Genomic DNA, 19,881 nt, shown 5'->3' on the forward strand with positions numbered 1-19,881 from the left:
AGAGGGCCTTTCCAGTATAAAGGCCCCTCTGTGCTAGGAGCAGTATACACACCTAGGGAGAGACAGTTCCAGCCCTGAAGAGCTTCCACTCTAAACAGACAAGCCAGACAGGGAAAGAGAGGGATCCGGAGTTGCCTATAGTCACACAGCATCAGAATAAAGCCATTTCTCTCAAGTTCCAGGACAGGGCTCTTCCTATGAGGCTACACAGCCAGCCAGTCTGTTGCAACAGCAATTGACATCGGGGGAAGCTGCATATGTGCAACTGAAAGCAGGAGTGCCATGTGCCTGTTTCCGGGGATGGCCTGGTGCACATTGATCCATATGCAGCAGTTTTCTGCACATGCCCTGCCCACGTGCCTGCAAATGCCCCACTGAAGGTGAGAAGCACCAAGGGGTTTCTGTTAGATCCCTAAGCTCAGAATCCTTGGAAACCACTCTCATTATTGGTCCAGAGGGGGAGTGACAGTTTGGGATGAAAGAGGCTGAACAGAAGCCACTTGTCAGGTCCTTCGCCTCCCCTCTGTCACTGACTCTCTGTACAATTAGAAAAGACCAGTCAGAGTTTCAAAGTTCTGGTGCAGAAAAATGCAACCGCCCAAGAAACTTTGCCTTGGCTCAGAGTCCCTTTCAAACACTGCTGAATTTGCCCGGAATCTTCAGGTGCCAGGAAACCAAACAGAGGGCCTTTCCACTCTTGTGAGATAAGGGAAGGGGGAAGCTTCTGGCTTTCAGTGCTTGTAGGAGTGGATTTCAGCCCTGCTTGTTCCCTGGGTTCTTTAGTGCCTGTGTTTTGTTGTTGCTGCTAGATCCTGGTACCCAACAGACCTCACCCTGGGCATTACATTTCTTCTTCTCTTTTAACATCCCCCACAGGCAAAGAAGGAAAAAAATGGTGTGTTGGTTTTTTTTAAGGTGCTAAAAATATTATCAGGAAATTCTTTTCAGCAATGTTATGTTTTAGGTTACGCTTTAGACTCAAGGGCCTCTTTGTCTCCACGGAGAAAATCCACAGTTATCATCAGCAAATCATTTTATCAAAAAAGTTCAAGTTATCCCAGTAAAGCAGCACAAAGCTCCCTAACAGAGCTAGAAAAACCCTGTGACGCTGGCAATTAAGATGCCTAAATATGCATTCAATTTAGATGGCTATTTCATTCTGAATGCCCCACTAATTGATTATTAAATATGAACTATGTAAGACAAGACAGATAATAATCATAACATTGCTACAGACTTACAAATCTATTAGATGAGGGTACACATTTAAAGGCCCCAATCCTGCAGTCACATCCATGCAGGATCAATGATTCTTAGTTAGGCGGGACAGTTTCTCTTTCTTAATAAATAATAATAATGTCTAGCTCTTATTAATGCAAAATAGTTACCATCCATCCCCCCTCCTTCTAAAATACTATGCCCCCGACCTGGCAAAGTTGTATGCATGTGGTTAATTTTATGTGCAGAGCTGCAACGAAGACTACTAACATACACAGAGGTAAGCATATATGTCAATCTTGGCGGAATCAGGCCTTATCATAGAGCAACACATTTCAACAAAAAGAAAAGGAGTACTTGTGGCACCTTAGAGACTAACAAATTTATTTGAACATAAGCTTTCGTGAGCTACAGCTCACTTCATCGGATGCATTCGGTGGAAAATACAGTGGGGAGATTTATATACACACACACAGAGAACATGAAACAATTGTCTCTATTCAAGCCTAAGTTAATTGTATCCAGTTTGCAAATTAATTCCAATTCAGCAGTCTCTCATTGGAGTCTGTTTTTGAAGTTTTTTGTTGAAGGATAGCCACTCTCAGGTCTGTAATCGAGTGACTGGAGAGATTGAAGTGTTCTCCGACTGGTTTTTGAATGTTATAATTCTTGACATCTGATTTGTGTCCATTTATTCTTTTACGTAGAGACTGTCCAGTTTGACCAATGTACAATGTACTGGGAGTGGATGGGTCATTACAATGTACATTACAATGTAATTACATTACAATGTACTGGGAGTGGATGACTCATTACACAAAGTAAAACTATTTCCCCATGTTATTTCTCCCCCGTACCCCATCCCCCACTGTTCCTCAGACGTTCTTGTTAACTGCTGGAAATGGCCCACCTTGATTATCACCATAAAAGGTTTTCCTCCTTCCCCCCCACTTCCTGCTGGTAATATCTCATCTTAAGTGATCACTGTCCTTACAGTGTGTATGATAAAACCTATTGTTTCATGTTCTCTGTGTGTGTGTATATAAATCTCCCCACTGTATTTTCCACCGAATGCATCCGATGAAGTGAGCTGTAGCTCACGAAAGCTTATGCTCAAATAAATTTGTTAGTCTCTAAGATGCCACAAGTACTCCTTTTCTTTTTGCGAATACAGACTAACACGGCTGCTACTCTGAAACCTGTCATTATACATTTCAACAGAGCTCAAAGATGTGTCTCCATTTTTCTCCCTGATTGTGTGTCCTTGCTCACAGTTGTCAAATATTGCCATGTAGTGATAACTCAGTATATAGTAACTCTCTCAATACATCAGCTGCTAAGGCCCATGTCAGTATTGCCAATGACAAGTTCCAAACTCATACGCCAGGCCCAGAGAAATCCTGTGATTGGTTTAACAATCACAAGGTTGGACTCAGAATTTATTATTTCTTTCATTTTATTTGCCTCTGGTATTTGAGCTGTCTGGGTTCCTGTTTTGAAGATTTTCCCATGAGGGCTAGAAAGTAACCTTTTTCTTTTTAAATTAAAACTGAGATTCTTGTGTAATCACCTGACTCCAGGAGCTGGGGATTTGAGAAAAATAGCAAATACTGCAAGCCTTGGGATAAAATCGGGGGAACTGGCAACACTGACATCTAAAGTCATTGCAAGAGTACTCCTCTTCCCTTCACTGAGAATACATTTTGATCTGTCTCTCAGTTTAAGGTCTTCAGCTCTGGCGGAAGGAAAATGGAAACTCAGAGAACTTCCTTTTCAGAGCCCAACAAAATATACAGCAACATCCTTGCAATAAAAGAAGCTGAAAAAAGATGAGGGCATGGGGGAAGGAAGAATCAGAATTTAAACACACAATCCAAGGTCAAGCAGCTGAAGCTAGGGTATACTAGGACCTAAACTTTGTGTAAGACTTTATTCTATAGGCAGCCCCTGATGCAGCAAGGCACTTAAGTACATGTTTAACTTTAAGCACAGAATTAGTGTAAAGTTAGGCATGTGCTTAAATGCTTTGCTGAGTTTGGGCCTAGCCACCCATTCTCTACAAATGTCTTGCTGTGTAGATGATAAGGGTGGAAGACATGGATTATAAACTAGCGTCTCACTGGGCAATCAGAGAGGAGGAGCAACACAGCCTGGCTGGAAAAGTGGAAATGGTGCTGTTCTAAGGCGGAGGCATATTTGCTCTCTATCAGTAGTGATCAAGCCTGACATGGTGAGTTCTGTTATCTATCTGCTGATACAGGACTGAGGCTCTTATTACTTGTACATGTCTGTTTGCGTCCCATTCAAGTCTCATCTGGGCTTCCACTGAAAACCCATTCCTGGCTGACCTGTTCTGGAGGTGCCTGGCCCTAATCAAACACTCACAATCTCTAGGTGTCGAGTGTGGCTTTGGTTTTCCAGTTGGCTCCCTGGTGACTGACTGGCATGGAGATTGCTGACTGGGGAGGCAACTTGTTCATTGCCCATGCCATCTCCATATCTAGTTCAGTCAATGGGCCAGTTCCCCAGCTGGTGTAAATCACTGTAGCTCCACTGAAGTCAGTGGGTCAGATCCACAGCTGGTATAGGTCAGGGTAGCTGCACTGAAGTCAATGGGCTAGACCCCCAGCTGATGTCGATCAGGGTAGCGCCATTAAGTCCAATGGCATTCCTTTGATTTACACCCGCTGGAGAACTACAACCTAGAATAACTCCCTCTCAAGACGAGGAGGGGGTGAGGCCATGGTAAATGCAGCCAATAATCTATTCCGATCCCTTCAGATCAGGCCTGGGCACTGGTCGTCACTTGATCAATACAGAATAATAACCATCGTCCCTGCTCCGATGCTTTCAGTATTTATGACAAAACTTCAAACCCCAGCAATTTGTAAAAGGTGCCAAAAAGCATCCAGCTCTCAGTGCTTTGAAAATATAAAAATCAGAATTATAGTTCAAAATAATGTACGTTTTTATTCATAGAAATGCAATATAAATTATCCCCACTGCAATGATTGCAAGGTACATTTTAATATTGAACACAGGCCAAGGAACATGTTATGTAAGGACTGAAATGGAGCCGAAAACAACAGCAGGACTCAGTTAGAATCAACAGCAAAGGGATTATGTGAATACCAACATGGCACATTTCCCTCAGTGGGACCCAGCTGTGCCATCAATGTGACGGTATTCTCTGGGCTGCCCAAATCCACACCCACACACTCTTCCCAATCCAGAGGGTCCAGTCCTGAAATGCACTGGCACTGGAATGTGGGCGTGATGATTCCCACCCTCCTGATGGAGATGGTGGTTTTTTCCTGCATGGTCTTTCCTGCCCCTACATCCAACTCCACATAAACAACCCGTTGGAGAGGGGGCAGAAACGCCAGCTACAGAGTGAGATATCCACTCACTCACCCCAGGGGCACTGCATTGGCTGCAGGGAGCCACTCCTGATCTACAGCAGAGTGAGAAGAGAATCAGCCCCAGTTGGCCAGCGCCTTGGCTGGTGTAAATTGATGTAGCTCCATTGAAGTCAATGGGCCAGATCCCCACCTGGGTGTAAATCAGCTTAGCTCTGTGGAAAGCAACAGACCACATCCCCCACTCGTGTAAATCAGCATAGATCCATTGAAATCAATGGGTGAGATCCCAACTGGTGTAAATCAGTGTAGCTCCATTGAAGTCAATGGGCCAACTCCTTGGCTAGCGTGAAACAATCTCACTCCAGTGAAATCAATGATGCCACATTAATTTACACTGGCTGAGGATCTGGCCCAGTGTGTCTGAGGGACCAATCCTATGAGGACCTCCTGCCTGCTGTGGGGTCACCCTCAAGGGTGCTCAGCAGCTGACAGCACTGGGTCCCTGTATAGGTCTGGTCCCACTTTCACTGACACCGGTGTAAGGCTGGACTGACACCATAGAAGTCACTTGAGTTAGGCTGGCGTGAGAGCAGAATTGCTCTACATGCCTGTATGTTGCATTGAGCCAGGCAGCGTGGGGTAGGGTGGGGTGAGGAAGATTTACCTGTATCATGGGAAGGAACAGAATCAGATATCGCTTATCAAATATTGTTAAAAGATGAAATCCAGGAAGATCCATCCAAAGCCTTGAAAATGCCACTGTTGATTTCCTTAGCAAACACCCTCTAGTCTCAGAATTTAAAATCAGTGCTTAAACAAACCACGTTGGGACAAATACTCCCGCCCCCAACAGCCATTCAAGGAAAAATATGTAAAATGCTAACAGGTGAAGGCCAAAGAGGTCCCAAGATGATTGCCTCTGTTGACATGGAAACCACAGTTTGATTCCTTCAGGGATTTGCTTGGAGCCTGTGGCTGGCAGAGTGGGTGGAACATTGAATTTTACACTTTGATGCCTCTCAGGGCCAGTGAGTCACAAGATGACTTGGCTTTGAGCTAATCCCAGCCACCTGCCACCATTAAAAAAGTCCTGTGTTTCCTGAAAGGATGAAGGTCTTGACCAGTCTCCAGGCGAGGTGGCGATGTGCTCTCTCACTGTGTCTCGTTAGTGTACACTAGGTTTTTGATTAATGTTGGTGGATACAGTCCCCTGCAGGTTCTGTGCACTGAAGGGCTGATTCCTCAAGCTGCACAGATCTGTCTGATGGTGACACACCCCATTTAGCATAATGAGACCATGCTGCTGAGATTGGGAGGGTCTGTCACTCCACCAGCTAGACAGGCGGCCCCTGACAGTACTGGAAGAGGCCCAAATGGCACCGTTCCTGAGGGAGAGAAGAGTGGCCCCAATTGCTGGGACAACAGAGCTATTTAAAGAATAGGGGTGAGATAACATAGGAAGCCAGGACCCATTAGTATGGCCAGGGCTTCCCAGAAGATTCAGGGGGCTTGGGGTTTTTGGCGGCAGGGGTCCTTCTGCTCTGGGTCTTCGGGGCAGAAGGACCCCCCACCGCTGAATTGCCGCTGAAGACCCGGAGCAGAAAAAGTAGCGGCGGGTCTTCGGTGGGTCCTTCACTCCGGGTGTGTTCGGCAGCACTGAAGGACGTGCTGCTGAAGTGCCGCCGAAAACTCTTGTAGGGGCCCCTGTGGGCCTGGGGCAAATTGCCCCACTTGCCCCCATCTCTGGGCGGCCCTGAATATGGCTACAACAAACACACAAAACCCCAGCCAGACCCCTCAGTCCCTGGATGTGAAACACCCTGGTAGCCCTATCACAGAAAAGTCCTCCATTGCCAAATGGCCTAAATTAATATGCATCTGTGGCCTGGGATTTGGCCATCACCAAGGGAACAGCTGTCCTCACTGCAGGGTTTCCTTTCAGCTGCAAAAGGCCTACAGTCCCCATTGCTCCAGCCACCGGTGTGGTGCAAGCTCCTTCCAGAAACCTCTCCCCACAGCAGGGTTGGCCATGCGTCAGTCAAGCATCCTGGCGCAAGGGGAGATGTCAGAGTCCGGCTTTCAGGCTGCAGAGTCACTGCTGAAAGCTGGTCCTGAATGTTGTCTTTGACTAGGTCTTACCAGGCTGGAGCACATGGGCTATTTCGGGATCATTTCCCTGTCCAGAGCACCTGAGTGAGGTAGGACTGTCCCTTCCACACCTCCTGGCCCAACTGCTCTTTCAGCAAGTTCATCTGGGAAGCATGGGGCCATTACACTATGGAGAGGCCTGGTAACACTTCTCCTTGGGGCTGTAAAGGGATTTGCTTTATAGGGCCTGGGCATCTCTCCAAGGGAATACTGAGGCAGAAAATAATACTCTCCCTGGGGGGGGGGTCTGATTCCTGTGGCCCTGCCCCTCTGGCACTGCATGGCAGGGGTGGGAGGCTCTGAGATCAGAATGGTGCCACCCAAGTGTACAGCTCCTCTTAGCACTGGACACTTCACCAGCCATAGCACCCCACTCTGCCCCACCAGCCCCAGTCTTGCCCGACAAGGCCTCTGCATGAGCTCATTCAAATCTGGTGCCTATGTGGTGCCTGCACCAGCACCTAGGGCATGGCCTTCCCATGGCTCCTTTTAAGGACGTTACGGTTGCGTGGCTAATCCCCGTACCTGATCCTCTAAGTCCCTGACACACTGCTTGTGGGCTCTCTCCCGGGACTCAAGGAACCGTTCAGCCTGGAGCTGGGTGCTGTGCAGCCTCTCCGTCTCCAGCTCCAACTGGTGCCGTGATGTCAGCTCCATCAGGCACTGGGCATGTGCCCGCTCCATCTCTGTGATCTGGGCCTAGCACAGGAACATAGGGCAGGGCATCAGCCAAATCCTACTGGAACTATGTACTGGGCCATCAGGCTGTGCAGAGCAAGGGCCTGGGCCCAGATGCTCCTTGTCTTTAGCCTTCCCTCAGGTCATTTCCACAGGGCAGTGCTGAGCTAGCACCGTCCATTTCCAACAGCCATGTTGGGCTCTGTGAGACCACACACAGGTACCAAAGAGCCATTTCTCCCTTTAGTGACTCTGCTCCATTCACATGGTGCCTGATCCTTAGCTCCCCTGTGCTGGCTGCAGACAGGTGCCTGCCCTCTCTTGAAGGCCCCCTTGCAGGGCATGGGCCAGCAAGTGGACACCTCCTCCCCAGGCTCCTTCACAACTGCTGCCTCAGGCCTGGACCCTCTCAAAGAAGTGAGTGTCTGGGCTGCAGTGCACGGTGTCCTGCCTCCCTGTCTCTGGATCCCCTCGCTTCTCAGAGAGACTGTGTCCAAACAGCACTGTGTCCCACCAGAGCTGCTCTCTGAGGAACTCCACATGGGGGGCGGCAGGCTGGGAGGTGAGGAGAGCTGGCACTTGTCAGTGCCTCAGCCTGCCCCCAGGCCACAAGACCCCATGCACCCTGTCTCTTAGTCAGGGGAGCCAGGACAGGGATCAGAGCCCCCTGCAGGAGCAGAGAGACTTGCCCTGCCCTAACAGGAACCAGAGGATCTCCTCATCCCACCAGGCCTGGAAACTGGGAGACCCCTTTCCTGAGCACCTGGTCTCTTCCTCCCGAGCCATGGAACTGGGGAGGAAGAAGTTTCCTGGGCTGAGCCTCTTCCCAGCAGGCACCTTCCAAATCCCTGGCCACAGATGATGCCATGGGCTATGGCTTCCTTTGGCTGGGACTCTAGGCATCCTTTGAACTCTGCTGAGCTCCTGTTTGCTCCTACCTGTCCCCTGCCTGTCCTGCCTCCCCCTGCCCACACCCCATGTGCTCCTCTCCCTCCCTTTTCCTACTCCCATGAGCTTTCATCTCATCTCCTCACACTAGAGCAGAGTAAGGCGTCCCCATTTCCTGTGACAAACCACCGTTACCAGCGTACTGACAGGCAGCTGCTCGTTCTGCCTCAGGGTGTCCTCCACCTCCTGGTGCAGACTGCTCAGTGACAGGTCCAGCTGCTCCTTCTCTGCACTGAGCCGCATGGCATTGTTTTCATTCCTGATCATCTCCCATTCTGCCTGTAAGGACAAGTCGCATGGCAGGGACCTTCACCTCCCCTCTGGCAGACACATGGCTCAGCAGTTCCCAGTGGGCTGGGATTTTCAAGGTCTTGGGATGATTTTCAAAAGAGCCCCACTACCTGGCCCTACCAGCTGGCACACATAGCTGGCTTTGGCTGCCTGGAGCTGGCATGCTCCTTGAAGCCAGGATACCTTCTGGAGTGTCTGCTTGCTGAGTTCATCATTACAGCAACACCTAGAGACCACAGCCAAACTCAGGGCCCCATGGTGTGAGGTTCTGCACATACACATAGTCAGAGACAGTCCCTGCCTTTCAGAGCTTCCAATCTAAACAGACAACACAGAAAAAAGGTGGGAGTAGAAACTGAGGCACAGAGAGGGAAAGTCACTTGTCCAAGATCACTAGTAGATGCAGGGCTAGTACCCAGATCCCCTGCCTCCCAGTCCAGTGCCCTTTCCACTGGATTACCCCAATACCTATGAGAACAGCTGCATCAAGATGTGGAACTGAGACAGAGGACTTCTCTATCTCCCAGGATTCTGTGTTGTGGGTGAGGGCAGTGTGAGGCAGGCCTCCTTCAACAGAGGGCAGAGTGACAGCAGAGGAATCTCGGGAGGGAAACAAGGGAGTCACTGGAGGGAGCAGTCCAAGGGGGAGCTGGAGGGTGGTTCCAGAAGTGAGAGAGCAGGCATGTCAAAGGTCATGTGTAGATTGAGAAGGACAGGAGGGTGGTGAAGCACAGGAATGGGTTACCTAGGGAGGTGGTGGAATCTCAATCCTTAGAGGTTTTTAAGTTTGACTAGATGACCTCCTGAGGTCTCTTCCATCCCTAATCTTCTATGATTCTATGACTGAGATGCAGAGGAGAACTTGAGACCTGGCCAAGAAGAAGCCGGGGAAACCCTGGAGAGGGAAAAACCAGTGGAGTGGAAAGGGCAGAGCCCAAGCTGTGGGCAGAGACAGCACATCTGAGGTGTTTGGAGGGAAAGGTGGGTGGGATCAGGAGAGAGGCAGCGTCGGGAGAAGACCCCAGGAGGTAGGGAAGGACTCAGGATGATGGGATGGGGCGGGGGGGAAGCAATGGGATGAAGTTGATCATGGAGAAGGCTGAGGGCTTGCAACTGAAATGGGGACACCACGCTGGTCACATTCAGTGGAAGAAAGAGCTATCAGGAACTGGCCTCACAGCCCAGAGCTCTGGACACAAATCAACTTCTTGGAAGTTTGTTGAGGTCTGAGCGACCCTTGGGCAGGCGAGACCAGCCGTGGAGCGGAGCCGCATTAGCCAGGACAGTGCAGTGAATGCCTCTCCTCCAGCAGCACTTTCAGTATCTGTGCACACAGTGCACGAAGGCTGGCCAGGAAGGACCGCGCTGCAGCATTGAGTCCTGAAGGGCACAACCATCTTCAGGGCAGCATCTGGAGACTGGGCATGGCATGGTGGTGCAAGAAGGGCTGTGTCTAGAACCTCCTGCAGCAAGAAGGCCCCCAAAGCCCCAGCACTTGGGCGATGGTCTGCGTGGAGCCTGCTGGATGGGCCTTCGTTACCAGCAGTCCCTGCCCTGCATGAAAAGATAAAAGCCTCCAAATAACCAAAGGAAGGCCTGTCCCTTTAAAAAGCAATGAGCATCTCCTGGAAGAAAATGTTAAAAGGAGAAGAGAAGAAAGCAAAATCCAAAATAAATAAACGGCCACATCCGGATTTTCCCTCCTGAGACGTTACTCAAGGGTTTTATGAGTTCGATATGAATTACCCTCCCTGGCCATTTACAGCTGATCTTCTGGAACTCATTAGCTGTCCTGTCCCGCCCCCCAGCCCAGGGGAAGAGGTTGAGCACAGGGAATAAAGGGGCACCATGTAAAAGCGATTTCATGCTCGCTGAGACTCTCATACAGCCTGTAATGTTGCTTTTCCACAACAGAAAAATATCACATTTCCCTTCATCCTAGTTTCTGCAGCTAGAAAATCCATTTAGATGCCTGATGGCCAATCCCTATTCAGTGCCAAGCTCAGCCAGCAAAGGCATACCTGGCTTTCCTGCCTCTCTGGCAGATCCAGAGCAGAACAGTTCCTAGCCTCTCCCTCTGGGAGCATGTGTTTTCGAGGATCCCAGTTCAAGCATTCCCTGCTAGCTAACACTAAGACATTAGACAACATACTTTTATATAGAATTCTTTATAGAGAGCCCCACCAAACCCTCTGCAGGGGGAACTGGATAGCTCAAAGGGTGAGTAATGGCCTCTAGTGCCTTGTATTTCTAGAATGATGGTTTGAACTCAACCTGGATCAGCTGTGATCTGGGAGAGGTGAGAGAGTCCAGCCTCAACAAAGTAACTTGTCCACATAATTCTCACCCTGGAACATAAAACTGCTAATGTTGCAGGTCAAGATGGCCCCAAATCCAGGTGTTCTCTACCCCAATAGCTGTCTAGTGACAATAGTCCTTCCTTCTCCAAGGGTGAACCCAGCATTGAAGATGGCTGCTCTTGGAATGGCTTCTACAACAAGAAATATTATTGCTTGATTGGATTGTTTTTCCTTTCCTTGCTGATATTTCTTGGGATTTTGAATGCAAATCCCAGGGTGTTTGATCATTATAACAACTTCTTTAGCACTGAAAGGGCCCAACTAGGAATGCTGGGAACAGTTACAGCAGTGAAAAGGAGCAAGCAAGGACAATGAAGCTGGTGTGCTGAAGTCATGCGTACTGCCCACTAACATGTCTGCACATAAACCTTTTTCCCTTCTCCATCCAAAGGCTGCTTGGCTCCACCTCTGGAGTGGGAACCAGGAGTGACAATTCAACAGAATGCATGCAAATGTTCAAAAGGAGTCCATTGCTGGATTGCAACATTAGGACACTCTTGCAGAGTTACTGGACTGGATTGATGATTCCTTCTTCCCTAGGAATCTTACTGCTTGGATTTGATTATTCATGACAAATGAAGTTTAATTTAAAATGTCTGAAATGATCTTTGAGGAGGATTTTACTTCTCCCTTATTTTCGTTTCTTGTGTACTGTTTTGTATAATCACTCTGCACAGCAGAGTGCAAGCCTTCCCAGGAGATCAACAGGCAATCCCAGGGAAGGACTGCACTCTGATGCAGGCACACACTGGCATTAAACAAGATAAGAAAAAGGCACCAGCTCTCACCATCTTGCTTTTCTTCCTCGACAGCTTCATTTATGCTCCTTCTAGCACTCTCAGGAGTGTATTGTAGTCACTCACACAGATCCTAGCCAATTAACTATGGAAGGGGTACAGCTCAGTGGGGCAGAAGGGTTTTGTGGTTAACACACTGACTTTAGCCTCAGGAATGCTGGGTTTGAATCCCAGCTCTTCTATGTGAGATCTGGAGCAAGTCACCTAATCTGTCTTTGTGCCTCAGTTCTCATGGGGATAATGTACCTTCCTTTCTTCCACTCTTTGTGTATTTCAATTGTACACTCTTCAGTGCATCAATTGTCCTTTACAATGGATGAGTACAGCACCCAGCATGATGGGGTACCAATCTCCTTTGGGACAGAAGGGAACTTCTGCAATCATGAGCTGTGAACAGAGGACTAATAGTCTTTTAGCCAGCCTTGGTGCCTGTATCATGAAGTGTTGTGTATCTTGACTTTCCTGCACATTATTTCTGAGTTTGCATAAGGGGAACTGGAATGTAGTCATGACAAAGAGTGGAAGATACAGTATTCATCACATTCTCCTCTTCTCCCTCTGAGTGCTAATGAAGAACAACTTGATTAGCTCAGTATGGACCTCTGAAATAGATCTCTATCCGACAGTATTACCAGAATTGTATTGGACGCTCCCTGCAGCCGGGAAATGCCTTGTGACTTTTGGCTCAGAATGGGATGTTTAAACGACTGTTCTGGAGCTTCGATTTCACACTGTCCCTTTGTGATGCTCTGTACCTCGGGGGGGACACCCTACACCCCCATGTTCATCTTTTTAAAATGATTGTGTGGTATCCAATGCAAAGTTTGTCATGTTGGGTGTCTTCGGAAGGCTCATAATGCACTGAACATAGTTGTTATAGTGATGTTATAGTAATTGTTACAGTAATGTTATAATAAGATTATAGGTTGTAATTTCATGTATATAGTTATGAGGCTGAAAATGTATCCTCATGGCTTAAAGCAAGCCCATGCAAAAACTCTCCAAGAACTGAGAGGCAGTTCACACCTCGTCAGGGCATGGATGGGACAAACCCAGCCCAGCATCACAGGAAAAATGGACACTGGCTTAGGCAGCAACAGAAGAATCTGGCAGACCCTCGAGGGAGTTACTCCCTTCCTTTGGGCAGTTTGGGACTGCGATGAGGTAATGTTCACCTGACTCTGAAGGGGAGGAGTGGGGCAAAGCCAAGAGGAAAGAAAGGGCATGATAAAAGGGAGAGACATTTTGCCATGCTCTCTCTCTTCCACCTACATCTACAGACACCACCACCACCACCAAGCAACTGAACCACTGATCAAAGGGGAGAGCCTGGCTGAAGAGCCAGCCTGTGGTGAAAAGCATCTAAGTTTGTAAGGACATTGAAAATGTTAAGATCATCTTAGAATGCGTTTTGCTTTTATTTCATTTGACCAAATCTGACTTGTTATGCTTTGATTTATAATCATTTAAATCTACCTTTATAGTTAATAAATCTGTTTGTTTATTCTACCTGAAGCAGTGCATTTTGTTTGCAGTGTGTCAGACACTCCCCTGGGGAGAACAAGCCTGGTACATATCAATTTCTTTGTTAAATTGACGAACTTATATAAACTTGCAGCATCCAGTGGGCATAACTGGACACTGCAAGATGGCAGTTCCTAGGGTTGTTTCTGGGACTGGAGATATTGGCTAGTGTCATTTGCTTGCAAGTAGCTGGGAGCAGCTTACATGCCAGAGGCTGTGCGTGAACAGCCCAGTGGGGAGTGGGGGTCCTCACAGCAGAGTGGGGTAAGGCTGGCTCCCAGAGCCAAGGATTGGAGTGGGCTAGCAGATCCCCGGTCCAGATAACACCAGAGGGGAGCGTCACACCCTTAGCATCCCGATGATGCACAAATGCAATGTATGCCGACAGGAATTCAGCAGCCCACTCTCACCCCACAATCTACAGTTGATTTTGCAAAAGGAAGCCATATGGGTGGCTCTATCCTCTGCAGAGCAGCACGTCCAAATCACAACTGCACACACACATGCCCATTTGCGAAGAAAACCAGGACAATGGTCTGACTACCTTGTATGAATTAAACTCCTTACTACAGTAAATGGAAAGCAATGACATAGTTAGGGAAACAGCTTTTGGACACTGCCAGAAGTGAGTTCCTTTGGGTCAAATTCTGGACCTGACGCAAAGCCCAAGGAGCTGGACTGTATGTTGGGAAGGTGTGGCAGGAAGAAATCCTCCCCCACATCATGGAGATGATCTATGGTAGTTATCTCTGGCCTCCACTTCTTCAGGAGGGAGAGCCTAGCAGATCTGCACCACTCTTTCCTTAGCCTCTCCCCTCCTTCCCATACACTGAGAGCTCCCATGGAGCTGTTCTCAGGGGTCCTGGGCCCCCATCCAGGGCTCCATGTCAGCCCCACCCTACACAGTCACCTGATCTGTAAGATGGGAGTGGGGAGGAGAGCAGAGGGGGTGTGAATTGCTGACTCCTTTCACTCCTTCCACTAGCAAAACCTTAACCCGCACCCTGCAGGACATGATTATGTCCAGTCCATCAGGTACAGAGTTTATTTGCTAGAGCCATCCTGACCTTACTCAGAAATCACCTACTACAGGACAGGCCCAACAAGGAAAATAACAGAACACCACTGGCCATCAGGTACAGCTCCCCAGCTAAATCCTCTCTAGCACATTATCAATGATCTAGAACCTATCCTGGAAAATGACCCCTCACTCTCACAGAGCTTGGGAGGCAGGTCAGTCCCCGCTTACAGACAGCCCCCCAACCTGAAGCAAATACTCACCAGCAGCTACACACCACACCACAGAAACACTAACCCAGGAACCAATCACTGTAGCAAACCTCATTGCCTACTCTGTCCCCATGTCTACTCTAGCGACATCATCAGAGGACCCCACCACATCAGCCACACCATCAAGGGCTCATTCACTTGCACGTCTGCTAATGTTATATATGCCATCATGTGCCAGCAATGCTCCTCTGCCTTGTACATTGGCCAAACTGGACAGTCCCTAAGTAAAAGAATAAATGGACACAAATCAGGTATCAGGAATGGTAACATACAAAAGCCAGTAGGAGAACACTTCAATCTTCCTGGTCATTCTATAACAGATTTAAAAGTAGCTATACTTGAACAAAAAAACTTCAGAAATAGACCTCAAAGAGAAACTGCAGAACTAAAATTCATTTGCAAATTTAACACCATTAATTTGGGCTTGAATAGGGACTGGGAGTGGCTAGCTCATTACAAAAGCAGCTTTGCCTCTCCTGGAATTGACACCTCCTCATCAATTATTGGGAGTGGAGTACATCCACCCTGATCGAATTGGCCCTGTCAACACTGGTTCTCCATTTGTGAGGTTCTCTTCATGTGTCACTATATAATGCCTGCGTCTGTAACTTTCACTCTATGCATCTGAAGAAGTATTTTTTTTACCCACAAAAGCTTATGCCCAAATAAATCTGTTAGTCTTTAAGGTGCCACCGGACTCCTCCTTGTTTTTGTGGATACAGACTTACATGGCTACCCCCTGATACTTACTCTTATTGGTGACTTCTTCTCTTAAGAGACCACCCCAATGTCTCCCTACATGTACTGGGCCAACTCGGCTCTAAGTCACACTCGCCTCAGTCACAGGTAACTCCATGGACTTCAGTGAAGTGACACCAGAGCTCCATGAGTGAGACTGGGAATGTTGAGTATAGATCTGTTCCATCTTTATTACCAGATCTCCACTATTAAATAACCAAGCCCTTGAGCAGTTGCTTCCAACAGGTATTCTATTGCCTGTTCTGTTCCTGTACAGCTCTATGGACACCCTCAATAGAGAAAACGTTAAAAGAAACAGTTCTCCTTTTCTCACCAAGTCCCAGGCTCTGATACACCTTGTTGGCTAATAGCAAGGTATTCCTAAAGGGAAATTTTCCTCACCTGTTCATCTTCTTTCTTTGAGGTCGTCTAAACCAGTGGTTATTGTTCCTCCCAACCAAATGTTTGGATTGGTATAGCAGATCAGAGAGAATTTCCCCCTCCTTAATAAAGCCCCAGATCAGAACAGATCTGGGGCCTGATTTTTACTCACGTTATCTATGCAGTTGCAAGCAAAACACATGCTCCCTTGTGCATGTAGGTTGTGTGTGCACTTAGCACAACTGCATGCATCGGAGAAGTAGTAACGCCTATTTCGCACAAGTAGTTACCAACACTGCATACCTTTTTGGGGTGACAAAGCATGCAAATCAAGCACAGTTGAATACATTTTTACGATTCCAACTGTGCATTGAACATTGGCTCCAATGCTTTCCTTACAGTGTTAATGCTACAGCTTGTTGATTCGTAAGGTGCTCCAAATGAGGCACTGACTGCCACATTAAACAAAGATATGGATGTCCCCGATGGAGAGGCTAACATCAGGATAGTCACCACTTTCAGGCTGTCACTAATATCTGAACAGAAGCTCTCACTGCTTCCTGTGGCATCTGTGGGGTCAGTTGCATCATTCTGCCAGGCAGCTCTCAGTTTCTGTTAAGGCCCAGTTTATTTGAACAGACCCAGGAATCACAGGGATTCCTGGCTGCCCTGGGGGTTAGTTCAGCCAATGCCCTATTTGTGAGGCCCTCCTGGATTCCTTGAGGGTTCTTGATGCTGGAAAAGGGAGACAGCTTCTCTGGAGGGACGAGAATGTTCAGCACCAGGATCTCTCAGTCCTGGGCTTCCCTACTTTGCCTCACCAAAAAGAGCATGAACCTGCTGCTGGAAAACCACCAGTTGCTGAGTTAGATAGGGTGGAGTCAGACTCATGGCCATGTTTTTGGTCTGCTGAAGGGTCTTTGCAACACTAGGGGAAACACATTCTTAGAGGTCCTGGGGTTATGTAGGGGCTGCTGTAGCACCACTAAGCCACCTCCTTGCATGACAGGCATGGCTGGGGATGAGGGGCATGGCTCCTGCTGATCCCTTGACAGCACAGTGCTCCCTACTGGCTGCTGTTAGCCAGTGTAGTTCACAGAACCCAGGCTGGAATAGTTTTGAACAGCCTCTGATCCCTTTTGTTTGGAGCAGCACCCAGACTGTGCCCAGCTTTGGCAAATCACAGTGAGCTCACGGGCTGTTCTGACTTTACATCAGTTGGAGCCCTTTGCAGCCATCCTCACCTTTGATACCTTGACTGTGTAGATCAAGGCAGAGTGTTGCATTCTGAGACCTGCAGTGCCAGATCCCCAGGTGATGTAAACGGGTGTAGCTCCATTGGGGTCAATGGGTCACATTCCTAGCTGGCATAAATGGGCATAGCTCTGCTGATGACAATGAGACAGATCCCCAGTGGGTTTCAATCAGCATAGCATCCCTGAAGTCAGTGAAGATTGACACCCACTGAGGCTCTGGCTGGAAGTCTCTGTGAGCTGCCCCGGTGTGTCTGAGAGGAGAGTAGCTGCAGGGCCCAGGCTGTGTTTGCTCTGCAGCAGCTCATCACAATCACTTGACAGTGGCAGGTTTCCCCACCCCATGCCCTGCCTGTCCTTCCTCCTCCTGTGAGGGAAGGTGTTTCCCTTTGCAAGGCATAGTGCCTTCCTTCTCCAAGGCTCCCAGTCAGAGTCCAGTGCTTCACACTCCCTGGCCCAGCTTCTCCTGGTGGAGCACTGCAAACAGCTGGCCTACTAGAGGATTACCCCAGGATGGGCACCCTTAGGTGGTGCAGAATTGACAGAATGGCTCTATGCCAGCCCACCTCCCTGTGGCCAGCACTGGAGATGGTGCCAGGGTCCACAGCTGTTGCCTAGGCCCCTTCAGACTATTGGCAGCTGGCGCAGATTAAAGCAGCCCTCACAGGGCTTATACTGGGAACCATCCCAATGCACAGCCAGCCCAGGGTCAGGGAGTGTGCAAAGGTGATGCAGTCCACTCGAGTTATGCCATGTGAATCTCACCTGCAGCTGAGCTGTATGGATATAAATATCAATGGTGTGTAGCTATTTCTGGGGTGAAGGAGACGGCTGATCACCAGACAAGCATACTGTGCAGCACTGGATGAAAGGGAAAATTTGGCCCTGTGGCAAACCCATCCTCTTTTGGAAAGAGCCATGAGATGAAGTCTCACAGCACAGCCGATGCTCACAGCACACAGGTAAGAACCTGTGATTGCCTCCATCTTTCAGACAGGCAAATTGAGACACAACACAAGGAGCTGCACACAGCTCTATGGGCTGTGGTCAAGTTCAGAAACTATCAAACTGATTGGAAATGAAACAATAAAAACTATGAAACCATCAAAAATAGAGTTCTGAATGAAACAATGTGTGTGTGTGTTTGGGGCAAGTAGGGGAAAGAAATAGCAGCTGATTAAAGAGACAGATACTTTTAGACACCAATCTTTTTGGGTAGAGGGGTCAAAAGTCAATCTGAAACTACTTGTATTAAATTTAGAAGATGGCTTTAGCACATGGTTTGGATTTTGCTTCCCCCATCACTAGAGCTAATTAGGCCAATCCCAGAGTGCCCCTGCTGATACCTAACACATGCGTGACACAAATTATTCCTTCGAACTGAAATCAGCGCCTCAGAGCTGAACATTAGCTCCCCCTGTAAGCAGGAGAAGAAATCAGATAGCCAAGAGGTGCGTACATGTATGTGTGTGCATGCGTGTGTGCTTATGCATTTGTGTTTGTGGGAGTTTTGGAGGAGACTACATTTGAATGAAGAGTTTTGAACTCATTATCTGGACTATATTCAAAGAATGTGAGAGCAATAATCATGTACATAAATGCAAGTGGTGGGAAATGATTGGATAGGGGCCAAGAAAACAAAGGTTACTGGAATACACAGCCAGCGATCTCTCTCTCCCACTCACAGGATTCTGCTTGGGCTTTTGTGTTCGCATGGTTATGTTTCTATTCCATGCTATGTTTCAGAGTAGCAGCCGTGTTAGTCTGTATTCGCAAAAAGAAAAGCAGTACTTGTGGCACCTTAGAGACTAACAAATTTATTAGAGCATAAGCTTTCGTGAGCTACAGCTCACTTCATCGGATGCATTTGGTGGAAAAAAAAATCATCCGATGAAGTGAGCTGTAGCTCACGAAAGCTTATGCTCTAATAAATTTGTTAGTCTCTAAGGTGCCACAAGTACTGCTTTTCTTATTCCATGTTATGTGACTGTGGGACTGCACAGAGCCTGACTCTCCTCTCTCTCATAGCAGTCTGTCTCCACTGATATCAATTGGCAGAGGTGGAAGGGAAAGCTCACATCTAAACTACACATCTATACTACACAATGGCTCTGGTTCAGGAAAGTGCTTAAGCATGTGCTTAACTTCAGTGGGATTTGAGCACATGCTTAATGTTAAGTATTGCTTTGCTGAATTGAGATGCTTTCCTGATGCAGAGTCTATATGCATGAATATACATTGTCAGAGGCAAATGTGTGTGTATGTCTGTAATATCTCTATCTACCTATCTAGAGACATGATTGTGCGCACAAACAGTCATGACATGATCCAAGGCAAGTGTGTGTATGTATATGATCAGTGGGGTCCATTGGCACAGCTCTCTTGACTAACAAAGCCAGGCTGATTTACACCAGCTGGGGATCTGCTCCCATGTCTGTACACTGGTGGACACGCACATCTGCACACAAATCAGAATGAAGAAGACAACCCTTTCCCCTTGCACTCCACCTTGTATTCTCACTCAGACTCTTTGCAGATCAGAAGGGTTGCATTTTTCCCTCCCTTTGCACTGGTGGACATGATGATGCAAAGGGCAGAGAATGCAGAATCAAGCCTGCTCTCCGGATGTATATGCTGGTAAATGCACCACTGGCAGGTTCTCATCACTTGTTTTACTGACTATTTATACTCCAGTAGTGCCCAGAGGTCCTGGCCAAGCTCAGGGCCCTGTGTGCTGTGTAGACAAACAACGAGGAATACCCCAGGGGACAGGAGTGAATGATACAGATGATGGGGAGAGCCAGGGTTTGGGGCTGGAGGAAGCAACTTTGCAGATGGAGAGAGGAGCCCAGGAGTCCAGTCTGGAAGGGAGGGAATCAACAAATGAGTCAGA

General features: G+C 48.0%; 1 protein-coding gene across 1 annotated transcript in view; it reads right to left on the reverse strand.

The window, feature by feature from the left end:
* Nucleotides 1-4,218: 4,218 nt before the first annotated feature.
* CROCC2 (ciliary rootlet coiled-coil, rootletin family member 2) overlaps nt 4,219-19,881 on the reverse strand; it is a 193,938-nt gene continuing 178,275 nt past the window's right edge. Inside the window, exons 34-36 of the mRNA XM_043491634.1 lie at nt 8,502-8,633; nt 7,254-7,427; nt 4,219-6,832 (exon numbers count right to left, since the gene is read on the reverse strand). Of these exons, the coding sequence (XP_043347569.1) occupies nt 6,749-6,832; nt 7,254-7,427; nt 8,502-8,633 (390 nt within the window). The 3' untranslated portion in view covers nt 4,219-6,748. The remainder of the gene's footprint in view (nt 6,833-7,253; nt 7,428-8,501; nt 8,634-19,881) is intronic.

This window comes from Dermochelys coriacea, chromosome 9 (assembly GCF_009764565.3).
Source record: "Dermochelys coriacea isolate rDerCor1 chromosome 9, rDerCor1.pri.v4, whole genome shotgun sequence".
Lineage (NCBI taxonomy): Eukaryota > Metazoa > Chordata > Testudines > Dermochelyidae > Dermochelys > Dermochelys coriacea.